This window comes from Lepidochelys kempii, chromosome 7 (assembly GCF_965140265.1).
Source record: "Lepidochelys kempii isolate rLepKem1 chromosome 7, rLepKem1.hap2, whole genome shotgun sequence".
NCBI classification, from domain to species: domain Eukaryota; kingdom Metazoa; phylum Chordata; order Testudines; family Cheloniidae; genus Lepidochelys; species Lepidochelys kempii.
The window spans coordinates 124,757,950-124,785,370 of record NC_133262.1 but is presented as its reverse complement, the minus strand read 5'-3'; the positions used below and the strand labels follow the sequence as shown (position 1 = coordinate 124,785,370).

The 27,421-nt window shown below is 42.7% G+C and overlaps 1 protein-coding gene across 2 annotated transcripts in view; it reads right to left on the bottom strand.

Moving 5' to 3' along the window:
• Positions 1 to 27,421, bottom strand: part of LCOR (ligand dependent nuclear receptor corepressor) — a 72,660-nt gene that overhangs the window by 29,393 nt on the left and 15,846 nt on the right. Inside the window, exons 3-4 of one of the 2 annotated variants that reach the window (XM_073354595.1) lie at positions 15,662 to 15,754; positions 3,488 to 3,598 (exon numbers count right to left, since the gene is read on the bottom strand). The exons of the other annotated variant lie outside the window; for it this stretch is intronic. Coding sequence (XP_073210696.1) covers positions 3,488 to 3,549 — 62 coding nt within the window. The 5' untranslated portion in view covers positions 3,550 to 3,598; positions 15,662 to 15,754. The remainder of the gene's footprint in view (positions 1 to 3,487; positions 3,599 to 15,661; positions 15,755 to 27,421) is intronic. 2 annotated transcript variants of the gene reach the window in all.

Genomic DNA, 27,421 nt, shown 5'->3' with positions numbered 1-27,421 from the left:
TAATGATGAAAAAAATATTAGTGAGGCCCGTAAACTCCCCCCCTCAAAGGGGAAAAGCATCACCAAACTCAGAAACTGCATACTGTTTGCTGTGGCCCTTTGTCCTCTCCTACTCCTACTTCCCCAAGGTTTGTCACTAATCCAGGTTCAAACAAGATCACTAAGACTTCAGCCCTATGATCTCATTCTCACACCGGTACAAACCACAAGGACTTCCACTGAAGTCAATAAATGCGGCTCTACATGGGCACAGGGATTCACTCATTCAGGCTGCAGGATTGAAGCCTGTGATTATTTTAAGGCAAACACTGGGCAATGGATCAAGGACATCACATTTAATTAATGTGTAGAGCATTATGCATACAGTTATGACAGAAGTAACAATGCAAGTCAAACAACCAAGATAACCTGCCTTCTTAAAACTGTTACTTTCCTTAATTTTGTACCATGGATAAGACTATGATAATTGCAAGGTTTGGGTCTCACTTCACTGCTTAACATAGGTAAACGAGACACATCTTGCTGCTTAGCTGAGCAAGTTTTTGCCTGTAACAGCTTAGGCATTTTAAATGAAACAGTACATATCAAACTGATCTAAGAAAGTAACTTTGTTCCAATCTGAATTATCATAATTCCTTAGTTAAAAACGAAACATTACAAAAGACCCAATGATAGGAATGCACCCACAATTTATTTACAGGTACCCTAAACCTCTGTCTCAGGCATTTGGGAAGAGTCCATCATTATTGTATTGGGTCAACCGCTGAAGCGCCACTAAAGGGAGCACAAAAACAAACACAAGCACTTTGGGTAGAACCCAAAAAGTGTGTTTTAGTTGATTTTTAAAACTTTCTGCAGGATTTTTGTAAAGTAGTATATTTTGTTTATATTGGGTTAATGTAGGGGCCTACTCAATGGTCTGGTTGTAATATAAAACAACGTAACATGTGGGAAGAGTTGGGGAAGGAGAGATCAGGTAATTCAATGACAAAAAAAAAAAATGTTAATGCAGAGTTAAGGTAGTGTGGTGGTATGCCATCCCCTTGGAGTTGGAGTTGAGCAAAATTCAAACTTCTGAAAATCATGAAAACCAGTTAATGTTGGTCATGTAACCTTAACTCTGCCCACCTTCAACAATGCCCCACTAGACCCCATTAACATACATACCTTTACTCTGCCAACCCCACAGTTGCTGAAAGTATAAGCACTTCACCTCCTTTTACAACCAGTTCACTCTCACCCTCAAGATTCCATTACAGATAACAATTTCCTAATTCAAAAAGTGTTACATCCAAGATGGGGGAATTTTATATTACACTTCATCTTGACAGATGAAGAATTGATCACAGAACTAAAAATTAATGGCAGGTTAGGTACAAATGATCGTGACTTGATCACATGTATGATGTGCAAACAGAATAAATCCAGACTAGTAAAATATATAACTGGTGCTTTAAAAAGGGCCAATTTCACAAAACTGAAAGCAATTATGAGCCAATTCAGCTGGGAGAAAGAATTTAAAGAGAAAGATCTGAATGGTAATTGGGAACTCTTTAAGAGCATTTTACTAGATGCTCAGAAAGCCACAATCAAGAAAGAAGGTTGTGCTGGTTAAAATACCAACCTGGCTTAGAGGGGAAGTGATAGCAGCTATAAAGTATTTTGTGTGTGTGTGTGGAGTTCATTAATATATGCAAATGGTAGAACTGTCAATAATAACAAAGAAAAAGACAGAAGTGTTCAATAATTATTTCTGTTCTATATAAAAGAAAAAGCAGGATGATGTATTCATATCAGATTATGCTGTATTTCCAGTCCAACAGTAACTAAGGAGGATGTTAAACAACAACTACTAAAGTAAGACAGCTTTAAATCAGTCCATATGGATAACTTGGATGTAAGAGTTTTTAAAGAGCTGTATGAGGAGCTCACTGGACTGTTAATGTTGATTATTTTAGTAAATTTTGGAATGCTGGGGACATTAGGAAAAACTTCCTAGCTGTCAGGGTAGTTAAGAACTGGAATAAATTGCCTAGGGAGGTTGTGTCATTGAAGGTTTTAAGAACAGGTTAGACAAACACTTGTTAGGGACAGTCTAATTATTATTTAGCCCAGCCTTGAGTGTAGAGGATGGACTAGATCAGCAGTTCTCAGGTAGGGGTGTGGGACCCCCTGGGGGACCATGAGCAGGTTACAAGGGGTCTGCCAAACAGGGCCGGTGTTAGACTCACTAGGGCTCAGGGCAGAAAGCCGAAGCCTTGCCATGCAAGGCTGAAGCCCAATGCCCCAAGCCCTACCACCTGGGGCTGAAGCCAAAGCCTGGGCAGCTTAACTTGTGGGGCCCTGGTGGCATGTGGTCTGAGCCAACTGCCCTGCTTGCTATCCCCCAACGCTGGTGCTGGCCTTTATATGCACAAAAACAGTTTTTGTGGAACAGGTGGGGCGTAGTTTTTATAGCACATTGAGGGGGCTTCAGAAAGAAAAAGAACCTCTGGACTAATGACCTATTGAGATCCCTTCCAGTTTCACACTTCTATGATTCTGTGACAGCCAGGTACTCTCATATGCTAATAGCGCTGCAACCCCCGATGTCTCCAACAGCCTAATATACACAACAGAAAACCCCGGCAGAATCCTCTCCAAGACAGCTTTCAAAGTGGATAGGCAACTATCCAGTACACCTCTCTAAAATCTGGACATATTAGGAACGTATATTGCCCCCATTACAACAGTATCTGAATACCGCATAATCTAACGTATTTATCTTCCCAACAGTCCATGAGGAATGGAAGCACTACTAGCCACACCTGACAGATGGGGAACTAAGTAACTACAGGAGCCTGTGACAGAGCAAGGAATCAAACCCAAGTCTCCTAAGTCCCAGACGAGCACCCGAACCACTTAGCTAGCCTTCCTGTCCAGGTAGAAAACACATCCCATCCAGTGTGAACTCATCCATTCCACTAGAGTCCTCAGTAGGGTTGACCACAGAGGTGGAGCCAATGGTATCGAAGATTGTGGGTAGATTTTTAAGTCTGGACAGTTTTGTCTAGAGGAGACTCAACCACTAGTGGACACCATGTAGTCTCCATGCTATCTCCAGACCAAAAACCTGATAGAAATAAAAAATATCCGAGGATTGTGTCAAAGTGGCAGTTACCTCATCATCTTTTCCATGAAGTGGCAATTGCTCTGGCTGACTGAGCTTAAATATTCTAGGGGTTTGGAGAGGGTGGAGATGGGAAGGACAGTCTGCCTGTATATGCTGCATCTCTTTTTAATCTGCCTTGCTGCTGATGCTTTATATCAGGATTTCTCAAACTTTTTAATATTATGGACACATTTTAATAGAGGTATTGTCTCACTGACCACCTTCCCTTCCTTTGTGACCCTTCTCTTCCATTCATGAGGACATAACATCTTTGCAACAATTGTTTACGTGGAAAAGCAGTATTAGGAAAGTGACATTTTATCTATTGTAACACACCTTAGCAACTGGAAACCAAGACAAGCTGGCCCCATGTGACCAACCAGCTTTCTTCTGAGCATCAGCCAATGCTCCACCGACCAGACTTTGGGACCTTCTTCTTAGTTGTTCCTTCAAACCAACCCCAAAGACCACAGGATGGTAAAGAATGAAAGATTTTCTGTAATTGTCTATATACTACATGTAAATAATCTCTTTTTACCTTTAAATAGGTCATTCCATCTTGAGGCAAGGTTGTTGGTTTATTTAAAAAAAACAAAAAATGTGTATTAAACTTTGAAAGGAAAGTGGGGTTTGATTTTTAGTATTGTATTATACAGGTGAAAGCTGAGGTTCTGCAAATAAAGCACCCACATTCTGAGATCCTAACAGGCTGTCAGGAAGCTCACTTTCACCTAACAAGAAACCAGGCAGACAGACACTATACAGAAGATTTAAGGGGGGGAGGGGAAGCAGGGCTGGCCAGAACTCACAAAATACAACCTTAGATGCACTAGAAAACCTAGATCATCCTCGAAAGCCACCAACAAGAAACTATGTGTTGGCAAGAGGAATTGAAGCCTGGTTTACAATTTCCTACAATGCTTGCTTTTATAGAAACATGCTTCTTCAGCATGACTACTTTCCATCCGAGACAGAACCTAATCAAAAGATATTCTAGAGTGTTTGACACACACCTTGTGAAAGCAATATCTACATTGTTCCAAATGCCATTTTGCTAGTGAATTTTTGACAAGTAGCTAAATATCTTCGATAACTCTAGAAGACCACACCGTTGCTAATGATTCCATTTCCAAACTAACGTGTGGCTAAGCTGAATTTGGGTGCATGACTAAACACAGACTGGAACTGCCCTTTGGCAAGAGCAGGAACACAAGGCTATGTACTGCATCTGTGTGAGATCCAAGAAACACAGCACATGTCCGAGGTGCTAGTATAAAATTCCCAAATAAAAACTACATTAAAGTGGAGTTAAGTTTGAAAGTACATATTGGTAATTTAAGGTAAACTATATTACAGAGATGTTATAATTATCTCAAAACAGCATTATAAATCCAGGAAATTCACAGTTGGGGTTAAGTTTAAGACATCCAAAACATGTTAAGGAATGTAAATACACAATCAGAACATTCAAACCACCGTAGCGCTGTCATAGGGCTTGCCTATACAGTGGGGTAATGTGCACTACAGGGGTGTTCCAAATTAACAGGTTCATGTAGATCATGCTGGTGTGCTCTCAAGGTTCTCTAGTGTACTTTAATATACCTTTAGTGAGCACCAGTAAGGTCTGCATGGACTGATTAATGTGCAACACATCAGTGCATTTTAAAAATCACACCTCCACATGTGCACATTACTCCATCATGTAGACAAGCCAGTAATCTCTTCATACTTCCTATATAAAATAGCTGAAGCTCCCTCCAGGGGCATCTTCCATTGGTGTGCTGTTGGCCACTGTTATGCAAGGAGCATCTAGGAGCTAAGCTGAGTAGGCCTTTCTGCCTGGAAAATTCATGTGTTCTTTTGTTTTTGCATGCAAACAGATACAGAATTGGCTCTCTAAACTTTAAGGTTAATTTCATTGAACACAGACTGACTCAAGCTTATTCCACTCATCTTATTATCTTGACCTGATTCAACCAACTGGCCTTGAAATGAAAATGAAAGTTTTAATTAATACAAAATGCTCAGAACAAATATTTGAGAAATTCAATAGTTTCAATATGAACATAGGATGATTTTATTCTTCTTTTTTCATTGGCCTTGTATTGCCAATCATAACAAAAGTGTTTTTGCCTTGAATATTATCCTTCCTGATTGAAACCAAATTCCACACAGAAATTCAGAGAAATATGCCTAACTGAAGCTTCAGGAATTTGGCTTGTTTCACTTTGAATAAGAAAATCCTCAAACACAGGAACTTTTATCATCTCACTTTGGCTCCCATATGGGATATCACTCTGTGAGCCTGTTAGAATAATCTCTTGATCAGTGACGGGGCTTTTGTTTTGGATACCAAGAGATATATCTTTGGCCATCTGAATTTCTTTGCTAAGGGTGGAGAGGATCTGTTGCTGGCTTACTCAGTTTATTGTTCAGCTGTGTTTCCCCTTGCTATAGAGGATATGGAAGGTAGGTGTTTTTGAGATCTTGTTAGGAAGGTGTGTGGTTCCATGTAATGGAGAACCCTACCTAATTCTTCCACATCCCTTGGTCTACAGAATAGTTCTCATGGTGTCCATCGGATAAAATGTGATGGGCCTCTAGGAACTGATGTAGATCTTTGAAAAGTCCATTCACTCTCTTGCTTTTGGTGCAATATCTCAACACAATGCGGTGCTGGTGAAACAGAGAGGCTGGTGAAGCTCAGGGCTGAGTCTATTAAAATGATCTACATACTTATATGGCCCCCCTCACTTAGTATCAAAACACCCAAACAGTAGGTCTCTTTTAGGAACAAGTCCCCTTCTGACACGGTAACTGTTTTTTTCCACCCCACCAATCATACTACAGTGGTCACTGTTTCCATTTTTTATGACTCAGAGCATTGGGCAACATTCTTCTGTTCTGCCTTCCTCTTTTTTCAGTTATTTTGCAAAGAAGAAAACAGAACTCTTTCTTTGAGAATGGGGCTTAATGGGAAACTTCTTGAGAATATGGAAAAAAGTTTGCAGATTACTGACATGGAGGGAGAATCTATATGGGCTAAGTCTAAATTCTGCAGGTGAAAGTGTGTCTAACTTATTTTCCTCTTTTATCTTTATTAAATATTAAATTACCTATTTTTTTTTAATAACTTGAGTCTTTATATTTATGCTTGAGTTCTGGTTTCCTAGTGACCCTAAGGCAGGTCACTACTTCTTACCACAAGATTAATCTGTTTCCTTACCACCTTCTTCCAAAAGTATTAGAGCTGTAAAACAGGGTGATGCAGCATGGGGTGGAAAGGAAGTATTGTAAATGACAGAGTTTCATTTGTAGGACTGAGTCAGTAAGAAAAATGGACAACTTCTATTAGGAAGAATTACCCCTTAATATTCACTAGAGTACTTTATTTTAGTCGTCTTTCCTTTGAGCAGATGGCCTTCCAGTCTCTTGTAGCACGGGAGGGTGGTCTGGGGGAGGAATGATCCTAAGGGCTCAGAAAGGATGCAGAATATTCAAAAGTGGAGTGGGTAATTGGGGGATGAATGGGAGTTGCTCATAGCAGATGATGAGGTTGTCTTCCTAACGAGAAACATCCACTTCTAAGTATACAGAGCACAGCATCTGCCTGGGCATGCAGATGTAAGCCTACAAAATGTGATAGTTCTTTCTGAAACTGTAGGTTTGAGCTGCAGGGTGAGGTACAACTGATTTTAGCTCTGAAGAAGGCATCTTCTAACGCCCCAGGCCCCAGTCACTTAGTTATAGGCTCTGCTATTTCTCTGGTTCTAGGGCAGCACCTTTGGTATAGCTGATAATCCTCTGTTACGCCCTAAGTCCTTACTAGCTCTAAAGCAACTTGAACTATTAGTAGAAGTATATTGCCTGGAGACTATAACTGGCATACCAGGTCAGTGGTCCGCATAGTCCAGTACTAGCTGCTTCAAAGGAAGGTGGTAGAAACCATGCAGTAGCCAGCTACGGACTAATCTGACCCTAGGGAAAGTTTCTTGCAATGCTCAAGTCATGAGTAACTGACTAAAGCATGGGGGTTTACAGCCCCTGTTTTTCAGACTAATGTTTATCATCGTGTGTCTAATTCTTTGACATTTACTAATCTTTTAGCCTTAATCTTGCATCATTCAGTTGCGTAGGCTACACAGAAGGGTTCACATACTCAAGGCCAGAAAGGACCACTAGGATCATCTAGTCTGACCTGTATAACACAGAACATGGAACTAATTCCTAGAGAAGATCTGTTAGAAAAACATCCAATCTTGATTTTAAGATGGTCAGTGATGGAGAATCCACCCCAACCCTTGGCAAATGGTTCCAATTGCTAATCATCATAGAAACATAGGGCTGGAAGGGACTCCGAGAAGTCATCAAGTCCAGCCCCACCCTCTGCTATGGCAGGACCAAATAAACCTAGACCGCCCCTGAGGGGTGTTTGTCCAACCCCCTTTCAAAAACTTCCAATAATGGGGATTCCCCAACCTTCCTTGGAAGCCTATTCCAGAGCTCAACTATCCTTACACAGAGAAAGTTATTAATATCTAGCCTAATCTACAGTAAGGGAGATTTAAGACCATTACTTCTTAGCCTACCTTCAGTAGACAATGAGAACAATTAATCACCGTCTTCTTTAGAACAGCCCTTAGCATAGTTGAAGACTGTTTTCAAGTCCACCTCAGTCTTCTTTTCTCAAGAATAACATGCCCAGTTTTTCTGATGGTTCATCAGAGGATAGGTTTTTCTAAATCTTTTATCATTTTTGTTGCTTTTCTCTGTACTTTCCCCAATTTGTCCATACCTTTCCTAGCGCATGGCACCCAGAACTGGACACAGTAGTCCAGAGCCAAGTAAAGTGGGACAATTACCTCCTGTGTCTTCCATAACACTCTTGTTAATACACCCTAGAATATTAGCCTTTTTCACAGCTGCATCATATTGATTCACATTCAGTTTGTGATCCACTACAATCTACAGCTCCTTTTTGGCAGCAATACCACCTAGCCAGTTATTCTCTGGGTAGTAGATGTGCATTTGACTTTCTGTTCCTAAGTGTACTACCTTGCACTTGTCTTTACTGAATTTCATCTTGTTGAATTCAGATCAATTCTCCAATTTGTCAAGGGCATTTTGAATTCTAATACTATCCCAACAAAGTGCTTGCAACCCTCTCAATTTATAAGCACACTCTCCATCCATTATCCAAATCATATATGAAAATACTGCATAGTATCAGACCCCAGGACTGACCCCTGCGGAATCCCATTAAATATGCCCTCCCAGTTTGACAGCAAACCATTCATAACTAATTGATGAGTATGGTCTTCCAATCAGTTATGCAACCACCTCATAGTAATTTAATCTAGACATTTCCCTAGTTTGAGAATGTATGTGGGACTGTGTCAAAAGCCTTATTTTAAAAATCAAGATATACCACATCTACTGCTTCCCTCCCTTGTAGGCCACTAACTCACTCACAGAAGGAATTTAGGCTGGTTTGGCATTTGTTCTTAACAAATCCATGCTGGCTATTCCCTACAACCCTATTATTAGGTGCTTACAAAATGATTGCTTAATAGTTTGTTCCAGTGTCTTTCCAGGTATCAAGGTTGGGCTGAGTGGTCTATAATTCCCCAGGTCCTCTTTCTTCCCCTTTTTAAAGATAGGGACTATATTTGTCCTTCTCCAGTCTCCTAGGACTTCACCTGTCCTCCAGGAGTTCTCAAAGAAACCTGTTAACTGTTCTGAGATTCCTTTAGCTAGCTCCTTACGTACCCTAGAATGAATTTCATCAGGCACTGCCAACTTGAATACATATAAACTAGGGCTGTAGCATAATTGCAGTTAACTCATGCGATTGACTCAAAAAATAATAGATATTAATCGCAGTTTTAATCACATTGTTAAACAACAGAATACCAACTGAAATGTATTAAACATTTTCGGGTGTTTTTCTACCTTTTCACATATATTGATTTTAATTACAAACACAGAATACAAACTGTACAGTGCTTACTTTGTATTACATTTGATTACAATGACAAACAAAAGAAATAGTATTTTTCAATTCACCTCATACAAGTACTGTAGTGCGATCTCTATCGTGAAAGTGCAACTTACTAACGTAGATTTTTTTGTTACATAACTGCACTCCATAACAAAACAATGTAAAACTTTAGAGCCTACAAGTCCACTGAGTCCTACTTCTTGTTCAGCCAATCGCTAAGAGAAACAAGTTTGCTTACGTGTACGGGAGATAATTATGCCCGCTTCTTATCTACACTGTCACCTGAAAGTGAGAACACCCCATCTGCATGGCACTTTTGTAGCCAGCCTTGCAAGGTATTTACATGCCAGATATGCTAAGGATTCATATGCCTCTTCACGTGTCAGCCACCATTCCAGCTGACATGCTTCCATGCTGATGATGCTTGTTAAAAAAAAAGTGTTAGTTAGATTTATGACTGAACTCCTTGGAGGAAAATTGTATGTCTCCTGCTCCATGATTTTACCTGCATTCTGCCATACACATTTTGTGTTATGGTAGGCTGTGATGACGATCCAGCATATGTTGTTTGGTTTAAGAACATTTTCACTACAGATTTGACAAAACACAAAGAAGGTTCCAATATAAGATTTCTAAAGATAGCTACAGCACTCGACCCAAAGTTTAAAAATCTGAAGTGCCTTCCAAAAATCTCAGAGGGATGAGGTGTGGAGCATGCTTTCAGAAGTCTTAAAAGAGCAACACACTGATGCAGAAACTACAGAACCCAAACCACCACAAAAGAAAATCAACTTTCTGCTGGTGGCATCTGACTCAGATGATGAAAATGAGCATGTGTCAGACCGCACTGCTTTGGATCGTTATCAAGCAGAACCAGTCATTGTTGGCATGGACGTATGCCCTCTGCAATGGTGGTCGAAGCATGAAGGGACATATGACTCTTTAGCACATCTGGCACGTAAATATCTTGCGATGCTGGCTACAACAGTGCTATGCAAACACCTATTGTCACTTTCAGGTGATATTGTACATAAGAAGCAGGTAGCATTATCTCTGCAAATGTAAACAAAACTTGTTTGCCTGGGCGATTGGCTGAACAAGAAGTAGGACTGAGTAGACTTGTAGGCTTTAAAGTTTGATATTGTTTTATTTTTGAATGCAGGTTTTTTTGTAAATAATTCTACATTTGTAAGTTCAACTTTCATGATAAAGAGATTGCACTACAGTATTTGTATTAGGTAAACTGAAAAATACTATTTATTTTGTTTTTTACAGTGCAAATATTTGTAATAAAAAATATAAAGTGAGCACTGTACACTGTGTAGTGTGTTGTAATTAAAATCAGTATATTTGAAAATACAGAAAACATCCAAAATATTTAAATGGTATTCTATTATTGTTTTATCATGTGATTAAAAAAAGTAATCATGATTAATCGCTTGACAGCCCTAATGTAAACTTATCTAAATATACTTTAACCTATTCTTTCCCTATTTTGGCTTGTATTCCTTCCTCATTATTAATTATTATTATTATTATTATTATTAACTGTGTTAAGTATCCTGTCACCATCAACTTTTTTAGTTATCCTCACTATTAAAAATGTACACCTTGTTTCCAGTCTGAATTTGTTTAGCTTCAGCTTCCATTGGATGACATCATACCTTTGTCTGCTAGACTGAAGAGCACATCATCAAATATTTGTTATCCATGTTAGTACTTATAATAGATTGTAATTAAGTTGCCCGTTAGCCTTCTCTTTCCTAAGAGAAACAGATTGAGTTCCTTAAGTCTATCGTTATAAGGCAGGTTTTCTAATCCTTTAATCATTTGTGTGGCTCTTCTCTGAACCCTCTCCAATTTATCAACATCCTTCTTGAACTACGGACATCAGACCTGGATACAATATTCCAGTACCACCCACACAAGTAGAATAACTTCTCTATTCCTACTCAAGGATTTCCCTGTTTATCCATCCCAGGATCACATTAGCTCTTTTAGCACACTGGGAACTCTTATTTAGCTGGTTAGCCATGCATCCCCAATCTTTTTCAGAGTCACTGCTTCCCAGCATAGAGTCCCCCATCCTGTAAGCAGGGCCTACACTGAGTGTGTGCGGGCGTTGTTTGCTTGCACCAACTTACCAAGTGATCCAGATCAGTGAGCTATCCTCATTATTTACCATTTCCCCAATTTTTGGATCACCTGCAAACGTTATCAGTGATGACATTGTGTTTTCTTCCAGGTCACTGATAAAAATGCTAAATAGCAGAGGGCCAAGAATCGATCCCTGCAAGACCCCCCACTAGAAATACACCTGCTCAATGACAATTCTTTGTTTACAATTACAGCTTGAGAACTACCAGTTAGCTGGCTTTTATTCCATTTAATGTGTGCCATGTTGATTTTGTATCATTCTAGTTTTTTTAACCAAAATATCATGTGGAACTAAGTCAAATGCTGTACAGAAGTCTAAGCTTATTACATCAATACTATTACCTTTCTCACCCAAAAAATCCCTTCAAAAAATTGTATCAATCTATTTTCCATAAACCCATGTTGATTGTCCTTCATTATATCACCCTCCTTTAATTCTTTATTAATCAGCTGCTGTATCAGCGATGCTATTATCCTAAGGATAAAAGAACCCTCATTAACAGCTGAAATCTGTTGTTTCAATTTCACTAGATGTAATTTTGTTAGGAGTATAAACAAAAACGCACCCAATTTACTTTCACCTTCCTGTTTGTTTTGTGTACCTCTCAGTTATTTGCCTCAACTAAAAGTCCCACTTTTATTCACACTCTCCTCATACTTTAGTCTAAGCATAGCCAAAGCACTTGCCAGCAAATCACTATATTTAAGAGGAGGTGATCAGAACTGAAGACCATATTCAAAGTTATGTTGTACCCATTTGCAAACTCGATATTTTCTATCCCATTCTTTACACATAATTATACACGGTTTAATTTGACCATGGGTGTTTACTGTGCATATGTTTTTATTAATATGTCAAAATTATGCCCAGGTCTCTTTCATAAATTGATAGCTAATTTAGAATCACCCCATATCTGTGCAGTTCAAATTATACCTTCCAATGTACATTACTCAACTTGCATCTCCACTCTTTTTCCTGCTAGGTACCCTTTTGCAAGTTTAAGAAATTATCTTCAGGTTTATCATTTCATGAGATGAAGAAGCGGGTGAACAGTTCACACCAGATATACTATACATGCCCTGGGTACCTCACAATTATCCTTCTGAAGCCTTGAAAAGTGACCAGTCAGTCCTACTTTGCTTGGGTGGAACCCATACTTTCCCCTTGGAGTAGTCCTATTTTGAGTCTGGTAGGAGCTCTCTCCCTGGAAGCAATGGGAGCAACTCTGGGCAGGAATGGTATAGAACAGAAAGACCGCTATACAGCACTAGGTTTCTTCTAGGGTTAGCTCGCCACATTTGCCTTGCATTGGCAGAGCATGATTAGCTGCTGCAGGGTCTCAGAATGTTTAATCAAAACCGAGCAAGTAACTCTCTCCATCTGGGAATGTAAAACTATTAGGAAGACAAGTGCTCACAGCTCTTGAGCCTTCCGACACAGCTGTCGGAAGTGGAAAAAAAACTGGCTGGCACCTCAAAAAGAGGTCTTACTACTACTTAACAACAGAGCTGGTTTTGCCCCAGATGTTCCTTGGAGACTGAAGGAACACGGAGGATCAGTGGGCCCAAAATTGAACAGCAAGATTTTCCTCCTTCCTTGCAAGGTCTCAACAAAGTAACAAACACTGCCCAAGCCCTCTGTTAAAGTCTGCTTCACACAGACCCTTTGGCTTGAAGTCTGAATTTTAGATTTTCCCTGACCTCTCCCACATGGTTCTTGAAGAATGTATCCTACAAATGCGATGCAAGAGGAACCATTGAGCAAAGGAAGGCTCAGCTTCCACTGAAACTGCCTTTATATGTCTGAGCCAGTAGTGAGCACTATAGCCATTGAATTATACTATGCAAGAAAAGCTTGTTTGAAACCTGGCGCAACGCTACTTCCTGTCTCCTCAGCAACTGTGTACACTAGCCCTCAGTACAATTTACAGGAGCCTTACAAGATCTACTGCAAATTAGAATGTGCATAGCAGAATAGGAGGCAGTCAGCAGCACCACACGGGGGGAAGAAACAGACTCAAGCAGCTGGACCTAAAAGTGGTAGAGGATGAAGTACCACAGCTGCCCCTTGCATAGTCAGACACAAATGATAATAGGAACACTATGGATGTGCACACAAATGCCCCTGACCTTATGTAAGCCTTCTTTTCCTTACACACACACATATGTTGGTCATTTCTCCCTACACAATTCTTAACAGAGTAAGCTCTCCGGGACAGGACTGTGTCAAGCTCTCCATAAAGTGTCCTGCACACCTATTGAATCAATATTGGCACAGATAATTTTGGATTGTAAAAGAACCATATAGGTAATTTTGTATAGCAAGCCTACACAGCACCACCTGACTCACTGTGCTCAGTGCTAAAAGTTTTACTTTGTAAACTACAGGGGCATAATGCAGGGCAGTTTAGGCTACACTAACTTTTATTAAGTAATTTGTAACCATTGTTACTAGTAACAAAAGTTTCAAAAGCCCGATTTAATACCTCTGAACCAGTATCCAAGTATTCTAGTCTATCAGGGTTTGGTAACAAAAGAGATAGACTGTCTATCCCCAATGAACTCAAAATCAGAAAGGCCCAAGGAGTCTTCCTGGCATAGTTCAGCAGGGAGGTCTGCAAAATCCTAGTTTTCCACAATGACAAAGGAAGCAACAGCAACAAGGACACTACAAAGGGTATTTCTATTCCCTGTGCCCCTACACCAAGTGCACCCTGTAAAGAATGTAGCAGGAGACACTCAGATCCAGGGTCATTATGATTTTAGCCCAAGTCCTTGGGGAATGCTGATGCATGAGGAGGTGCAATGGATGCTGCAGACCCTCTTCAACTTAACCACAATTTTACCCCAACTCATTACCCACGTATGGCTGTTCAGTGGAAAGTGTAAAGTAAGTTTTGGGATGAGGCTAAACCTAGTTACTAATGAATAAAAAAAATTACATCTTTGTTAGCAACCTCAGCAACAAGAGAAAAAAAAACAACCCAGAAGTTACATGTACCATTTACTAACATGACACTCCAAAAAGTGACTAGATGCTAGTGGCACCTTAGAGACTAACCAATTTATTTGAGCATGAGCTTTCGTGAGCTACAGCTCACTTCATCAGATGGCAATTAAAGGTGGCAATTTTGCAACAGAAAAGCTTCAAAAACAGACTCCAGTGAGAAACTGCTGAGCTTGAATTAATAGGCAAACTAGATCCCATTAACTTGGGTTTGAATAGAGCCTGGGAGTGGCTGGGTCATTACACATATTGAATCTATTTCCCCATATTAAGTATCCTCACACCTTCTTGTCAACTGTCTAAATGGGCCATCTTGAATATCACTGCAAAATTTTTTTTCTCCTACTGATAAAAGCTCATCTTAATTAATTAGCCTCTTACAGTTTGTATGGCAACTTCCACTTTCTGCGTGTGTACACATGAGTTCCATTCTATGCATCCGATGAAGTGGGCTGTAGCCCACAAAAGCTTATGCCCAAATAAATGTGTTAGTCTCTAAGGTGCCACAAGGACTCCTGTTGTTTTTGCGGATACAGACTAACACAGCTGCTACTCTGACACCTTAACATTGACCTTCTTTAGATTTGCACATCCAGTGACTCAGCTGTCAACCAACTGCTTTCATAGCAGATGTGTTATCTTCTTTGCAATAAGTACCAAGAATCACTACAACTCAGAACACAGTTTAGAATAATTTACAAGCCACTGCTATAGTTTGATAAGGCAAAAGTTATAGCTTAGGCTGCAACAGTGATTAGCAAGCTATTTCTTTTAAAAAGATGGAACAATATACTGCCATGAACTGCAGGGGTGCAGAATAAACTAACATACATAACTAGTTTAGAACTAGCTGAAATCATGCAAAAAACTAAATGCCAGTATTTCCATAAAACATTTTGCAATTTGAAATATTTAAAGTCTCTACAGACCAGAATCTCATGCATATCCATGCATTTAGATGTTTAAAATGATTTGTAAAAGTATCCTGAACACAATCCAAAGATTTTGTATGATCTTGGATTACTCTATAGTTGACTACTCAAAACAAAGGGCTAAGATTCCCCCCCCCCCCCCCAAAAAAAAAGTGCCTAAAGCACCTCCCATTGTAGCAGGTCAGGATCCATAGTATTTTTAAAGACTAGCCAAATTTATTTAGGAGCCTAGCTTTAGGCAACTGGTTTTGAAAATCTTGGCTATACTATTACAGCTCTACAAACTCATTGCTGCTTCATGGTTAGCATTCTAAACCTGCAAAATGCTAATGTAGCCAATTACAATTTAACAACCCATGTGCAAATAAACTGGCAACATTTTAAAGCAAATAAAATTGTATAGGTATACTAACATCCTAGTCTTGGGATATCCAGTCAAGCTACGCAAGGAGATGTGTTTGTCCCTTGCATACTCCCAAATGTGGAAGTAGGATCAGAAACTGGATCTGGAAGAAAGGGTAAACAGCATGTTAGTTAAATTCACAGATGACACTACATGGGGAGAGGCTGCAAACATTAGTGAGGACAAAAATACAAATGGATCTAGAGAGGTTATAGATACAGCTGGAAAACAGTATGGACAAGTGTAAATACATGAGAAAAATAATCTGAAACATTCAACAATAGGGATATAGAGTGGAAAGGAGTAAGTTAAAAGAAAGCTAGGAGTGACAGTACACAGCTAGTTGGATACAGGCATTGCAAGAGGATTTTGAAGTACAGAGGCATCATCAAAAAGAGAGCAGGGAAGTGAAAATTCTTCCTTATGTGACCTTTGAGCCACTAAAGCCATCAACTTGTACCAAACCAGGGATCAAAAAATTCACTCGCCCACAGCAAATAAAAAGCTTTCCTCAGCAAATGCCACCATGTTCTGCAGAACTGATTAAATTGCTAGCTAGTATGATTCTGAAGAGAGAGTCTGCATTTGTAAGGGTGAGCATTTTAGTCAATGAAGAGGGGTCCTGCAGTGCCTCCTAGCTTTAACTAGCAGCAGAGTGAAATTAACAAGATTGGTCGGTTTCATGGCAGCTATACAGCACTCTGAGGACACCTGTTAAAGGAGCAAGAACCAGCTTTAACAGCTCTGAGCAGCAACCAAGGTAGGTACTTCACCTATTCACAGGGGAGAATAGGAAAATTTCTCTGCACCTTGCCTGAAAGTTTCCTTTCTTGAAGTAATGTGATCCAAAGATCCATAACATAGGGTCTCTGCTCTGTGCAGCCCTGGAGACAGATCAGACAACTGTCAGTCTATGGCCAGGGAGGTGTGGCTCCTCCCCACCTCTGAGAAGCCCACGCCATTTGAGAGACTTTCACAGCAGAGGAAATCTATAACCATTGTGTGTCATGAGGAAAGTTAAGGATTAAGCATTAAGACTGAATACTAACAATCCTCCTGCAGAGCAAGGAATTTCAGTGAACACATTTGAGTGCAAGTTAATAATCCCATATCTTTCCCAAATTTACTGCCCATTCAAGGTGGGTTGGATTTGTGGGCCTCATTACTTCAAGCAAATATTTTTTCAGATAATGCAGAGATACAGATAAAAATAAGGAAACATAAGGAGGTTCACAGATCCAGAGACACTAGGAATTTCATAGCAGTGATCTTTCTGCTCATGAAGTTGCCACAGCTCAAAGAGTAAGCTGATTTTCGAAGATGGAGTTGCATTTTTTTACCTGAATCTCAGAAGCATAAAATGTCTTCACCACCTGGAAATGGACGATAAAGGGAAAGAAGCCCTCTGGCACCAGTTGATAGACTGATCCTTTTTTTCTGAACTGAGCTATGTGATTAATTTATATTTTGAGAGCTCTGTTGAAGGAAAGTTTCCTTAGCTCTATAGAACCTCAAGACAATCTTTGGTATGAAGGCAAAGTCCGTTCCAAGCACCTCTATCTTTACGGAAGAGACAGTATTGGAGAGTCCACGTAGCGAGCGCTTCCAACTCAGATCTTTCAAGCTGAACAGACTGCTTTAAAAAAATGCCACTTCAGTTGGCTAGGAAGTATGGAGAGACACTTTCCTGACTGGTTCAAATGGAGAGCCAGTAAAGCACTGAGAACCAGCTGTATGTACCATGGGAAAACTCTGGTGTACTTCAGAAGGATGCAGAAGAGACTGCTTTCCAAATATAACATTGGAAATCTGGATAAGATTAAATCCACATTTTGCCTGCGGCACAAAGGACGCTAGACAAAAGCAGCTACTTGACCTCTGAGCGTCTGAATCACCAGGACTGGCCTGAGTCCAATTTGAAGTCAAGAATCTATGGTACTGATGCAGATATTGGGAGACGGGAAAGAACTGAGAAGAGAACCTTGTCCTGCCAGCTATGGGCAAACCTCAGCCAAGCTCATGAATATACTGAATTAATAGAATTATTTCTGGAAGCTAGAAGCAAGGATACTACCTCTTGACTTGATACTGTTCAAGAGCCAGGCACCCACAGTCTGTCCAGATTCTTATGCATTATTGGCTGCTTTAAAAGCAGATTCCTTCTGGATAGAAAGCTGATGGAAGGTCTTTGTGCTACACCAAGGAGGTTGGAGAACCTCCTCGACCAACCTACTTGGTCAGAATGGGGCTACCAGAAATGCATATAGGAATCCTTTTAGCCACTTGGTCAACAGGGCTCTGTTGCCTTGGATTTGTAATCCTGCTGGCAAGAAAAGAACCCTGGTGCTTTATGTGTCAGGGGGAGGCACATAAATCTATTGCTGGGAGATGAAATTCCTTCACCAGGAGATGGAACCCTCTGGGTGTAATTCCCATTCTGAATGTTCTTTCTTGCCTGCTGAGCCAGTCAGCCATAACATTCATCCTCCCTGGAACTTTAAGGGAGCAGATTGACAGCATATTCTCCTCCACTCAAATTCTCAGGAGGGAAGTTTCTCTTTGAAGGATTGTGGACTTAGAACGGGGTGGGGTAACCATCAAAATATGGAATGACTGAGGGGCTGTCTGTCATGATCAGTACATGAGGGGAATCCAGATATGGTTCAGAGCCTTGGAGACCATATCAGATTGCCCTCTAGCCAACTTATGCTGTTTATTTTTGTTTGGACTAGATTCCATAGACCAGGAGTTCTCAAAATGGGGGTCGGGAGCTGTCAGCCTCCACCCCAAACCCCACTTTGCCTCCAGCATTTATAATGGTGTTAAACATATAAAAAAAGTGTTTTTAATTTAGAAGGGGGTGGGGTGCTGCACTCAGAGGCTTGCTGTGTGAAAGGGGTCACCAGTACAAAAGTTTGAGAACCACTGCCATAGACAGTCCTTCACTCTCTGTGAGCACCCAATCCCTCTAAAACAGTATCTATAGCAATAACTCCCCTGACTGGCTCACTTATTGGGAAGCCTGACTCATGTCTGATGGATCATTCAGATGGTGAATGAGTCAAAGTGCCCTCTCAGATGAAAAGAACAGTATTGGGAGAGGAATAGGAGGAAGCTTGGTAGTGGCCCCATGGAACCACAGGCCCACTGAAGAACATCCAACCCAGGAGGCCACTGATCCCACAAAAGATGGCTGTCATGAAGGGGAAGACCTGGATGACCTCCTGAGAGCTGCTATTAATACTAGCAGCATTTCAGAAACACTTGGTGCAGTTGTTAAACCAAAGGGCAGTAAGCTGTGCTGGTTGTGTTGTGCTATGAAAACAAAGCGTAGAAAGCATCTGTGAAACTACCAAGTTGGGCTACGTACTCTCAGCCAGTCCGTAAGAAGGGAGATGTAAGATAGATGGCTACATGCCCTGTCTTGTCAAAGGATCCACAGACATGAGAGATCAGATATTCAGGGGATGGACATATGCCAAGAGATCCAAAAGGTATCCCCTGTGAACTATTTCCAAGACCCAATTGAGCAAGGTCACAAGAGACCAAACCATTGCTAACTGAAAACTACCACTGGGGCTCCACCCTAGACCATGCTGCCTGCAAGTCATGTTTGCTTTGAGGAACCTGAGGTCTGACTGGAGAATTCACCTGCACTGCCACATGCTCCTCCCCACATCTCTTCCATTTTCTTCTGGTGTAGCTGGGTCCTTTCCTGTAGGATTTTCTGTACTAGCCAGTACAGAAGGACTCCCAGCTTTGGACTATGGCCTGTAGTCTCTCCTATATTGTTTGCTGGGGACAAAGGTCTCATTTTTCCTACTAGTGCTCTCCAACTTGATTCATGGTATTGCTGAACAGCTTGCAATCTGTGGAAGTGGCTAAAAGCAGTTTAGCCTATGAGCCTGCCTTCCAGTCCTGGAGCCGTATGTCGGCGTGGTACCACCTTGCAGCCCCTGGCCCTAGCTCAATATCTGAGGGCATCCAGGGAGGAGTCAGATACAGATGCAGCAAAGGACATCTTTTGAGAGAGATGTGCCCAGTTCAACAGGCTCTCTCTGCTTGAGAGGTACTGTCAGCCACATTGTAAACCCATGCCAGGATTGCTCTGGCAAAACAAGTGAACACAGCTCAAGCTCCAGAAATTTGTTGCCAATTCAATCCTCCTATTTGTGGGATCCTCTACAGGAATGGCTGTGTCCCTAACTAGAGAGGCAGGCCTTCAGCCACCTTTTGAATGGAGGCCAGATCTGATTTTGATCGGGTGGACATTTGTAGCACTATTTAGCCACCCTGCTCTGTCTTTTGACCTTGTTTGGAAGCTCCCACTCCTCCTTGATAATGTTCTGAAAAGGGAAGATTTACAGGAATGTACGGTTCTACCTTGAAACTAGAGAGGTACTATTACTCAGTAATTTCACTTGATCAGACAGGCTTTTTCCTTGTCTCCTTCATAGGGAGTTCCTCTAGACTAGAAGCATATCTAGTACAGATGTTGGCCTTTATAAGCATAGTGCTAAGACAGATCAGAAGGAAAATGCTTATCCTAAATCTCTTTTTTCTGATCTGGGTCAGAATCAGAGAGCTAGCCTTCTTCCCAAAAAGTGTATTGGATTCATACCACACATGGGAAGCAGATTTCACTTGGCACCTCTTATCTTACTCCCTTTTCCAGAAGTCTCAGAGCAATGACAGTGGGGAAGATGGTAGGTACAGAGTACAAAGGCCCATGTGCTTTTTGTTGAAGCAACTAAAGAGCGCTGAACATCAGACTTTTTTCTTGTATTTCCCTTGATCCTCCTCGGATAGAGAAGGAGGAGGAAATTTCAGTCCTAATGTCCCTGGAGACTACTTTGTGGTGGCTCTTTCAAGCAGCTTTCTTTCCCAGAGAAAAGGAAAATTCTTCAAGATGCACCCCCCTATGGGAGCTCAACTGTAGATGCATCCCTCTGTTGCTGATCTGAGAAATTTGGTAGCAGTGTCCATTCAGCCTGTGCATGCTCTGCTTCCCCTTTGTGCTTTACCATGAGGCTAACCAGCATTGCACAGGCCAACCCTCTTCAGTTCCTTCTCTACCACAGAGTTATTGACAAGATAACTCCAAAGTAGAGGGGGAGAAGATAGGGTCATGGGGCACCCCTAAGGACACATCTCAACGAACCATAATTACTGCACAAGGTAACTACTACTACTTCGAGTAGTGTCCCATTGGGTGCTCCGCTGTAGGTGACTCCGGAGCACTACCCCCGCACTGGAAGCTGGGGCTTCAGAGTCAAGTCTACTATGGATGATAGTACTGTGGTGCCAAATCTGGTGTCTGCAGCAGAGTTTTTGCAGAGCATTATGCTAGGATAGCACAGTGCTCTGCAAAGATGTGTACAGATGCCCAGGTAGCTGCTCTGCAGATTTCTGATATAGGGATACCCTTGGAGAAGGTGAAGGACGAGACGACCGACCTCAAAGTGTGAGAGTACTGAAGACAGGGGAGTTAAATTGCGAATCTGATAACAGAGTTTGATACAGTTCCAGACCCATTTGGAGAGTCTTAGCTGAAATCAATGCATTTTGACCCATCTGCAATGGAGAGGAAGTGTCTCGGAGATTTTTTTAAAAACACTTGTCTTGTCCAAATAGAAGGCCAAGGCTCTCCTCACGTGGCGCGTATGGCTTCCCTATTATCCTGATGAAGTTTGTGATAAAACATTGGAAGGTGGATGAGCTAGTTCACATGAAATGTGGAAGTTACATTGGGGATGAACTTCAGATATGGTCTAAGCATGACTTTGTCAGGGAAGAACAGTTTGAGCGGCGGGGATGCACTGCTATCACCTCTATCCTTCTAGCCGAGGTGATGATGATCAGGAACACCACCTTCATGGAGAGCTAAGTTAAAGGACACGTGGTCATAGGTTCAAATGGTGGTCTAGTCAATCCTTTTAGTACTAGGTTGAGATCCCATTGTTGGGAAAGAAGACTGCATTGGGGAAAGAGGTTCACTATACCTTTGAAAAACTTCTTCATAGTCAGGTGGAAGAAAATGAAGTACCCCTTCAACCTGCTGGTAGAAGGTCGCAATTGTTGCTAAGTTAACTTTTAGCAAGCTAATAGAGAGTCTCAATTTCTGGAGTGTCAACAGATCATCTAGGCTTACCGGTAGAATGTCTGTATCCGGGATGACACATTTGGGTTGGCACCAGATTTGAAATCTAGTCGACTTTTGTAAGTTGGTACAATGGGTAGCTACTTTTCTATTGTGTGATAACCCTTCCTGTACCTCCTCAGAGCAAGATGTCTCATGTGCTGGAACCACGAAGGAGTCAGGCTTTGTGCAGCAGTATCTGCAGGTTGGGATAAAGAGGATCTCTCTTGTTCTGCGAGAAGCGGTAGGGAGTGTTTGGAAGAGTCATCGGCAGACACAGCCTCAGCTGTGACAGGTAAGGATACTAAATCTTTCTGGGCCATGTGGGAGCAATCAGTATTACGTTTGTTGTTTCCAACAGGACTTTCAGCAACAGACGGAATGGAGGGAATGGTGTAAAGACAACCCTGGTCCCATGAGAAGAGAGCGTCCCCCATGGAGTGTCGCCCAATCCCCGGTCTGGAGCGGTACTATGGACATTTCTAATTCTGGTAAGTGGCAAACAGGTCTAGGAGTATCACTGACTATCTCTTATTTGTGGTCATGCGGGAATTTACAGTGGAGACTGTTCACTATCGTGTTGTGCACTCTTGGTAGGTAGGCTGCTGATATTGTGGGAATGCATCAGTTCCAGACCTTTAGTGCTTCCATGCACAAGACAAGTGATCTGGCACCTCCTTATCAGTTTGTAATACATGCAGGACATATTGTCCATCGTGACTTGTGTGTGTGTGCCTCTGATCAGTGGGAAGAAGTCAGCACGGCATTTCTGACCACTCTGAGTTTGAGCAGGTTGATGTGAATGCATTTCTCGGATGGAGACCATTTACCCTGCACTCTGAAATCGTTGAGATGTGCACCCCATCCTACAAGATCAGGAGTAGTGATGGGGAAGGCTGAACAAACGGGATTCCCGTGTAGACGTTTATTGGGTCTTTCCACCAATTACAGGATTGTTTAATCTTGGTGGGCATCAATAGCAGTTTATGTCATCTCTGTTAAGTCTTTAAATGGAACCAAACTATGCTCAGAGGCATCCCATGTGCAGTCTGGCCATGAGCTATACTCCTGGGGGAATTCTGCGCCACTGCGCATGTGCAGAATTTATGTCCCCCGCAGAAAATGACTGACAGGGAAGCAAAGGGAAGCCACAAGAGTGGTCATGCGATCCTCTCCAGCAGTATGTTTCAGGTGCCCAGTGCAGCAAGCAGAGAGGTAAATCACTGTGGGGCAGGAAGCGGGACTGGGGAAGACCCAGCTAATGGCTCCTACCCTGCGCCAGCCTCAGCTACTAGTCCGAGCTGGAGAGAATGGGACTTCCTCTTCCCCTGCATGGCATCCAGACCTGGGTCAGACCCATCCCCAGATTTCTCCCCGGGCTGCAGGAAGTTGTGCAAACTCCACCTCCTCTGCCCCCCACTTCCTGCACCCATCACTCCTCAGCTCCAGGAGGAGGGATCCCTGTACAGGGAGCTACTCCCCCATCCACCCAACCCGCCTGCAGCCAGACCCTCTCACACCCAGACCCTCCAATCGAACCTCACCCGCCCCATACACACTCAGAACCCGCTGATAAGCCTTACTTCCCCTGCCCCGCACCACCCCGATCAGCCACTCACACCTGGATCCCCACCCCACCCAGCTCCAACCAGTTGCACCTGGATCCCCACCCCACTGAGCCCTGCTCTCTCAGCATCTGGACCCACCACTGAGCCCCACACACTGAGACCCCCTGCTAAGCTCTATCCCCCCCATACCCAGACCCCTCCCCACTAAGCCTCAACCACCTTCACCAGGACCCCCCTTCAGTGCATCCAGAACTCCCCCAACAAGCCCCTGTGCATCCAGATCCCCCCTGCACCTGGATCCCCCACTGAGTCGTCCGCACCCAGACTGCCCCACACAGAACCCTCTCAACCCACCTCTGGATCCTCCACACTTGGATCCTACCTTGCTGAGCCTGCCTGCCCACACCTAGCACACCTGGCATGGAGGGGCAGGGCTCTGGGGTGTTTCTGGGGCAGGCCCAGTCCTTGCACTGTGTCAGGGTTGGGTGCAGCCTCAACAAACCTGTCAAAAACTGTAACTTGGAGGAAGTAGGTTGAGATCGAGACTGTTTCCATCTGGGAAACCTGGACCTCTTTCTCTGAGGTTCATATGACTTATGATGAAATATTTGCGACGAGCAAAGTTTGAACAACGTCTGGGGGCTATACTTTCTCTTATACCGAGGTGTGTGGATCCTGGAGTCTTTTAAGGTGTGAAGGGAGGCGTCTGTCCTTTCAGCAAACAGTTTTGTCCCTTGAAAAGGAAGGGACTCTGCAGTTGTTTGAACCTCTTTTGGAAACCCAGATCGGTTCAGCCAAGAGGCTAGTCTCATTATGACAGCAATAAAGATGGAATGTGCCGCCGTGTCAGAGGTGGCGCGTGCAGACAGGAGAGATGTCTTCATCGCCCGTTGGCCTTCAGTGACAATGGCCTTGAATTGTTCCTTGTGCAAATTTGGGAGCTGCTCAGTAAGGGAGCTGAATTTTGAGTAGTTCTCGTAATCATATTTATGCGAAACTGAAGAGTGGTTGAGGAGTATGTTTTCCTGACAAAAAAGATCCAGTTGCTTTCAATCATGGTCACAGGAGGTTTGATTTGAAATGGTGCTGGCAGCCCTTTGAGTTGACCGCATCCTCTATGATCAAGTTGGGAGGTGGATGGGAGAAGAGGCACTCCATGTCTTTTGCCAACACATAATATTTTTTGTCACCCCACTTACATGTTGGTGGGATCAATGCGGGGGTCTGCCATACGGTTTTGGCAGCATCCAAGAGTGTCTCGTTAATAGGGAAGGCTACTCTGGACAACGTAGAAGAATGTAAAATGTCCACTAGCTTGTGGTCTGACTTGGTCACTTCCTGTAGTGGTATCTGTAGTGCCTCTGCCAACCACAACGCCAGTTCTTGAAATAGTTTAAAAGTTATCTGCTGTCGATGACAGAGGGGGCATCACCGTCTCATCTGGTGAGGATGAGAAGCGAGCCTGAGAGGTAACTTCCTCCTCAACTTCATCCTCTTGTTCCTCCTTCGTCTGTTGAGGTGGAGTTCAGATGCCCTCAAAGCAGCAGCTGAAGGAGGATGTCTCCTTGGCTGCTGGTAGGCCACACAAGAGCTTTGGAAGACATGTTCTCTGAGCCTGACAGGGATCGTAGTATGGCCACTGTAAGGGTGGGAAGGGGCCCGGTGGTTGTTACTACGGCTGCCCAGACTACGTGGATGGTATGGTTGTGGTTCACAGCAGAATTGGGCACAATATGGAGGTAGAGAAGAGCGATGGGAGACCACATCCTCTTGCTCACTTTCTGACTTGGAGAATGAAAAAGGTGGTGCACGACAAGAGGTTGTCCGGGTGAACTCGGTCCTGGGGCCCTAGTACTAAGCAGAGGCAAATATGAAGTGTCAGACACAGAGAGGTCCATCGCATAACGGAAGTCCTACAGCAGCTGAGGTGTCCATACTGGCGGTTGTTTTCAGTGCCGAGATGCGTGTACCAAAGGAGTCGGTGATGTGGACCTGACAGTATGGTCTGCAAGTGCCTGGCATGCCACAGGCTGTACCAATGTCAATATCCATAATATAGGAGTCTTCCCCAGGGCAGATTTTCTATGTTTCTCATTCCCAGACGGTACTACTGGTTCTTTGTCTGTGCCCACTGGTTCCTTAGGCAACCCAACATGCTCTGTTGGGATGGTACCACAAAAGCCAGGGGTACCAGATTTAAACAGCTTCAGTGCCATCGGTACTGATTATACATCGGGGCTTGCTGTGGGGACTCACGACCCTTTTCTTAGCAGCCTTACATGAGTGGCGTGTGGAGATCTCCTTGGGCTCACTTCCCTTAGTAGTAGAGGGTTGTGGTGAGGTTTCCCGCAGACCAGGGTCTTGATGCAGCTTGAATAATTTAAAGGCTGCCTCCATAAGTAGGAGTTTGAGCTTCAGTTCTCTATGCTTTCTGGATCTGGGCTTTAGTAGTTGACACAAAGCACACTTCTATGGAATGTGTTGCTCTCCCAAGCAACAGATGCACTGAGCATGTCCATCAGTCACTGGGATAAGATTCCTTGCAACGGAGATATTTCTTGAAGCCTAGGGTAGCTGGGCATACCCTGTCCAGACAGGGGGTTGAAGAAAGAACAAAGTCCTTTTCCGTCTTTATTTTATTTTTTAAGGCGGACATGATGAGAGAGAGAAAAGCAGCCTGAACAGGTAGCTAAAGATTAACAATTTTAAAGAGGTTAATGATCGGCTAAGGGACAGCTAAAGCTCTGTCTCTAGCCAGGGACCATTGAGAAGGAACCAAGGAGGGTTCGCCCACAAATGGGAGCATCGGAGGAAGAGGGGGCTGTTCACATCTAATCTGTGTATTTTTATTTCCTTAGCATAGCTAGATTGAACCAGAAGAACAGTATCACCTACTGTATGAGGAAGGTTGTGGTGTCCTTAGGAATGGAGGCCCAGTTAATTCACAGTATTACCACAGTTGACAAACATGTAACAGAGGTTTCATTGAAAGCTGCCTACGCCCAAAAACCCTCTTGGGCAAGGAGGTGGCAAGTAGGCAAGATACTTTCAGAGAAAAAAAAAAAAAAGGAGAGAGACCTACAGATGTGAAACTGAAAGGAGGTTCATTAAGATTTGTAGCCCAATCAATCAAGGTCATGACAGTAACCTGTGTATTTCCAGAGGACTAAGAGCAGCAGTCCTCAGGAATCCATTAAGTAACAGTTGTGTTGGTTTCCTAGAGAGCAATATGCCTGCAGTCACTGACTTGTTTATGCAAAAAGTGTTGGCCTTGTGGCCCATGGTTCGCCCATCTTGTTAAAAAACTATTAGACTCTCCTTTGCTTCAGCTGACTTTGCCCTGATGTATGTCCTTTATAATTCTAATATCTAAACCTCAGGTGAAAGAGACATCTGTCAATTTCCTCTGAGACCTTGCCTACACTTGCAGGCATATAGGGTACATGTAGCTAGTTAGTGAAAGGCACACTGCATCCACACTCGCTATGAGGCTACATGCAGCAATAAAAGGGGCCAGCAGGGGAAATTCCCACTCCACCTTAATTACACCCTCAAACCAGGGGAGGAAGAATTATACAGCTCTTCAACTCTGCAAGTTTTATTTTTTGATGTTTCATTTTTTAAATATTTATTTATATTTTTGCACTTGCAAAGTTGGACACCCCCCTCCCTTCATTTGTGCTATTTCTGGGACGCTTAGTTGAGTCTCTATGGTATCGCTTCCATGCTCCCTGCTGCTGGATCCCGAATGAGTGAGGACTGGCCACATAGCATGAGAAGCTGGAGCCAATGGAGACAAAGTTTATAACAGAAAGGTTGCAGGTGCTGGCATCTTTCATGGCAGCTGAGGCCCCACAGGTAAACAGTGGGAGGCTTCTGTTGTCTCAACATGGATCTTGTCGAGTTTCTGGCTGGGAACAAGAATTTCTTCCTCTGGTTGCGAAGGGGGTACCTTGCCTTTCCCTGAGATTCAGGAATGATTCAGTGAAACTTTCCTGCTTGCGCTGCAAGCTATGGGAAAAGGAGTCCCAATATCTATGGAAGAGGCAGGAGTGGGCTTTTT